Source organism: Tarenaya hassleriana, unplaced genomic scaffold, assembly GCF_000463585.1.
Source record: "Tarenaya hassleriana unplaced genomic scaffold, ASM46358v1 Cleome6, whole genome shotgun sequence".
NCBI lineage: Eukaryota > Viridiplantae > Streptophyta > Magnoliopsida > Brassicales > Cleomaceae > Tarenaya > Tarenaya hassleriana.
This window is the reverse complement of record NW_010968505.1, coordinates 3,858,183-3,862,300: the sequence shown is the minus strand read 5'-3', so window position 1 is coordinate 3,862,300 and position 4,118 is coordinate 3,858,183. Positions and strand designations below refer to the sequence as shown.

General features: G+C 39.7%; 2 protein-coding genes across 2 annotated transcripts in view; one reads left to right on the top strand and one right to left on the bottom strand.

Annotated features, from left to right (window-relative positions):
- LOC104799395 (transcription factor DIVARICATA-like) overlaps positions 1–333 on the top strand; it is a 1,182-nt gene extending 849 nt beyond the window's left edge. The window contains exon 3 of the mRNA XM_010521901.2: positions 12–333. Within this exon, the coding sequence (XP_010520203.1) occupies positions 12–70 (59 nt within the window). The 3' untranslated portion in view covers positions 71–333. The remainder of the gene's footprint in view (positions 1–11) is intronic.
- A 607-nt stretch (positions 334–940) lies between these two features.
- LOC104799394 (SMR domain-containing protein At5g58720) overlaps positions 941–4,118 on the bottom strand; it is a 4,270-nt gene continuing 1,092 nt past the window's right edge. Inside the window, exons 2-12 of the mRNA XM_010521900.1 lie at positions 3,918–4,115; positions 3,717–3,742; positions 3,460–3,582; positions 3,081–3,166; positions 2,511–2,743; positions 2,176–2,252; positions 2,031–2,087; positions 1,864–1,931; positions 1,677–1,783; positions 1,486–1,556; positions 941–1,289 (exon numbers count right to left, since the gene is read on the bottom strand). Of these exons, the coding sequence (XP_010520202.1) occupies positions 1,161–1,289; positions 1,486–1,556; positions 1,677–1,783; positions 1,864–1,931; positions 2,031–2,087; positions 2,176–2,252; positions 2,511–2,743; positions 3,081–3,166; positions 3,460–3,582; positions 3,717–3,742; positions 3,918–4,115 (1,175 nt within the window). The 3' untranslated portion in view covers positions 941–1,160. The remainder of the gene's footprint in view (positions 1,290–1,485; positions 1,557–1,676; positions 1,784–1,863; positions 1,932–2,030; positions 2,088–2,175; positions 2,253–2,510; positions 2,744–3,080; positions 3,167–3,459; positions 3,583–3,716; positions 3,743–3,917; positions 4,116–4,118) is intronic.

Sequence of the window (4,118 nt, the reverse complement as noted above, 5' to 3'; positions counted from 1 at the left end):
GCAAACGCGGTTTTGGCAGCCGCTGTCGCAGCTCCCAGTGCAGCAGCAGTTTATCCAAGAGCGGGGGTAAAATCAGGTGCAGCCAGGTGACTGTCATGGCCAAGGGCATCAGGACTTCTGGTTTGCGTAGCGGCTACGAAAGATCGAGAGAAGCCTATAAGGGTTTTTGTTGATCGTTATCTGTGAATAGTGTAGGATTAATAGGGTTTGATATGATTTGGCAGGTTGGGTCTTTTTGGAAGGAAGGTTTTATACAGTCATGAAATTCTGTGACTTTTTGGATAAAAAAAGTGGGTTTTTTTCCCTCTTTTTGATTGATTCAATCTTTGAGAAGTAAATGTCTTTGACTGATAGGTTAGGTGAAATAAGTCTCAAACTAATATACACAGCCATAAATTAACAAAAAATAAAGTGGTGATTTTTTTAGAAATATTCAAGGATACATAAAATATATGGAAATGATTTTTTTTTTAAAAGTAAAAAAGAAAGAAGAAATCAATTTCTTGAATAAATGATCTTATCCGTGAGCTGTGCATTCAACAACCGGATATTCGTCTATCAACGAGAAGCAGACGATCAGGTGATAACGAAACTCCAACTTTTGGATTTGGGTTGAGAGTTGGACCGACGAAAACCCATAACCATGGACATTCGAACCAGTCGGGGTAAGGCAAGGAAACACGAGGCGAGAGGTCCAATACCGCAAAACGTTCTAATGTTTAGAATTTTTTTCTCCAAAATACTAAAATGAAAAAAAATGACGATTTTAAGAATTGCATCCTAATACATAACCATTCACCGCTTGCTCCTCAACCTCGCCTCTTGGCCTTGGGTCACCCCTTAGCTTAGGTGACCGAATACCCAATCTCATATAACACAACCCCCGTAATAATACCACATTTTTGTTCCAAAATTCCGGGTCTATTAAATATACATAATATTAAAAATAATGAAGAATAACCTGATAAGATAGGGTCATAATATCTATACAATGTTTAAAATAGGGTCATAATATATAGTTCTACTGTCTGGAAAAGAAGAAGAAGATGATAATATATACATAATGACTCAACCCAAAGAGTCAATTGCATAACAAATCTAAGATAAGGAGAGTAAAGAAGAAGCCTGTCTAAGCAAAAGCAGGGTTAGTTAGTCAGTTGTTAGTCCTCCTCGGAGTCACGGTCTGAGTCGACGAAACCGAAATCAGGACATCCCTCGACCCTTACGATCAATGTCCCTCTGTTCTCTTCCCAATGCCTAACTCCTTCTCTCTCTAGCAGCTTCACCACCTGAATCCCACACATAAGGCACCAGAACAACCACAGCTAAGGGCCACATAAAGCCAGATAGTTCACACCCCAATGCATTGCCCCCGGCTGAAGTTATAATCAACTATATAGCAAGTATTTTGTATGTACCCTTGACTTCATCCTACTTTGCTTCGACCCGAGCGAGAAGACAAAAAAGGGTGTTTCAGAAACTCACCGATTGTTTCACTTTGGACTTCCCAATTCCATGAGACCCACATCCTGTGATAACTCTGAGCGTTCGAACAGCTGGTGCAGATAAGGGTTGTTAAAAGGAGACGATATCTCATGTTTTTTCTTACTAGAAGCTGTAAAGATAATAATCTCCTTGCAAGGAAAGAAGTTTAAATGAGACTGTTGTGTGCTTACATGGAACATATGATCCAAATAAGAGATGGAGCTTCAACAGCCTCATTGCTTGTTTGACATGCTGGCCATGCAAATCAATTGTTATCACATTCTCTATATCCCTATTTCTGCAGAAAAAGTAGTTTCAATCTCTTAGTTCATACAGATTAAGAAAAGGAAAAGACTAGTAAACCTTTTGAATGGTTACCTAGCCACGAATATATCCTGGCTTGCCTGCTCATCTGCCCGATGAGCTAATTTAGCTGCCGTTCTCCCCTAAAAGGACAAGGACTCAAATTCATATTGCATTTTCCGTTGGAATTCCCCGATCAGATGTAAGAATCACACAAAGGATACATAGATCATTAAGTGCACCTGGTCAGAAAGGTAAGCTGCATGGGCCCTTTCTCCTTTTGAATATGCTTGTGCAGCCTGTAACCAGACACTTAGTGCATTAGATTGGAACTAATAGATGGTAAGTTCCACCAGTGCAATAGAGATGGGCGCAACTAAAGCTTACTCTTTGATAATAGGTTTTCGTCGCATTCCATTGCTTATTTGCACCTTTTCTAAGTTCATGATATCCATCATCTTTCACTGCAACCCAAGTATTTACGTAATGCCAATAATGCGTCTACTAAGAAAAGATTTAATTCAAGATTTGCAACAAAGTGGTTCATAAAGAGTAAGCAGTTAAGACCTCAGATGCCTTTGCCAATAAAACTGTAGCTAAAATTGCTATGTGAAAACCAGGCAAACGTACAGACATCAAAAGCTCAAGATTTGCAAACTCATAGCACAATGAACCCACTTTTTGCTGCCAGAAATACAAATCAAGAAACCATAGTAAAATACCACAAGTAACCAGCTGAGACTCTGCCCCATCAGATGAACAAGCGTCAACACTAGATCCCAGAGACTGTAGTTTCTTTACTACATTCCTCCAATTCATTTTATCAGGTTCATGTCTAGGACTCTGGGGGATGTTAAAAAGAGACTTCAACACCTTATGTGGAAGATCAAGCTCGTTATTTTCTTGGGTAGAAGTAGATGGACCTTCAGAACTAGCGAGCACCCTTGCATAATTCCTAACATAAGAAAAAAAAGGCCATATCTTTAGGTTTCAAATCACCCACACTTTTATTGGAAGTGGAACACAACACAACAGAAAAAAGACGCTCAATGCAGGGTGGACCAAACAGATTAACTAAAGCTTTTTCTATGGCCTTTCCATTCGTAGCCCCAATCTTGCACCATGAACTATTTTGTAGTGCTGTTATTTGACGACACATCTACACAATTAATTAAAAGAGCAAAGAAGGTAATACAATTTGCACACAGAGCGGAAAAGTGGATCTCCCATGATTCACATGATAGAGGAATGCGATATAACCAGTACAACACAAACAAATGACAACGCATTACCTTTCATAGCAATTTGTTGTCCAGAAATTATCGTCTAGTTCACTTCTGGGTAAATACGTCAGGTAATTAGATGTTGTAGCTGCCAACTGTAAAAAGAAATGGAATAAGATTGAACGCTCATAAGATTCTGGGAAATGACGTTCTTCTGTTGAGGAAAAGAAGTCTGTAAATGACTCGGTGCACCATGCATCCCCACCGAGCATGGTCCGGAGAAGGGTCCCACCACAACCTTACCTTGCAAAATATTCTGCAAGATGCTGCTTCCAGGACTCAAATCCATGACCTCCAGGTCACACAACAATACCTCAACCGGTTCACCAAGGCTCCCAATGAATAAGATCAATTAGTGAACTACACTAACAAAAAAGTTATCACTTACACTATCACTATGTCCACAGCTGAATCCTCTATCTTCCTTGTACGAACGAGCTTCAGGGTAGTATCTACCATCAAAGGAAGTGTCACTTGATGAAGAAGACATATCAAGAATGACATCCAACGCCTAAGGAAAAACCATAAAGGTTAGAAAAATTCATGGCCTTGCTAGCGGCACCATTTTCAGCAGCCTATGATGTTAACAATCAAATAGTTTTCCATCTAACCAGTAAGACAAACAATTATGTATAGCAAAAGTACCTTGTCAACATTGTATCCGCATTGACCTGCAAAAGAGCAACTTCAGGTCATGAATTGCCGACACGGTTTTCCACAAAGCCCAGTTTACATGACTATTATAAGGATATAGAAATCAAAAGCACTCAAATCTTGCAACTTCGACAATCCTCAAAACAAGGGGCAATGAGCAAGGAACGAAACCAAGCAGGAATAAATACTCACACAGAATATCTCGAATAACGGCCATGCTAAGCTCGCAATCATCTCCGAGCATTGAGGATATGAATTGTTCAGCTTCCTCCATATCCGAAACAAAATTATTATTCTCACCGACTCCCTTAAACCTTGTAACCGAAGAAACCTCCTTTTTCACGGGGTTCTGCTTCATGTACTCTTTCCCTATTACTGTAGATACCGTGCCTG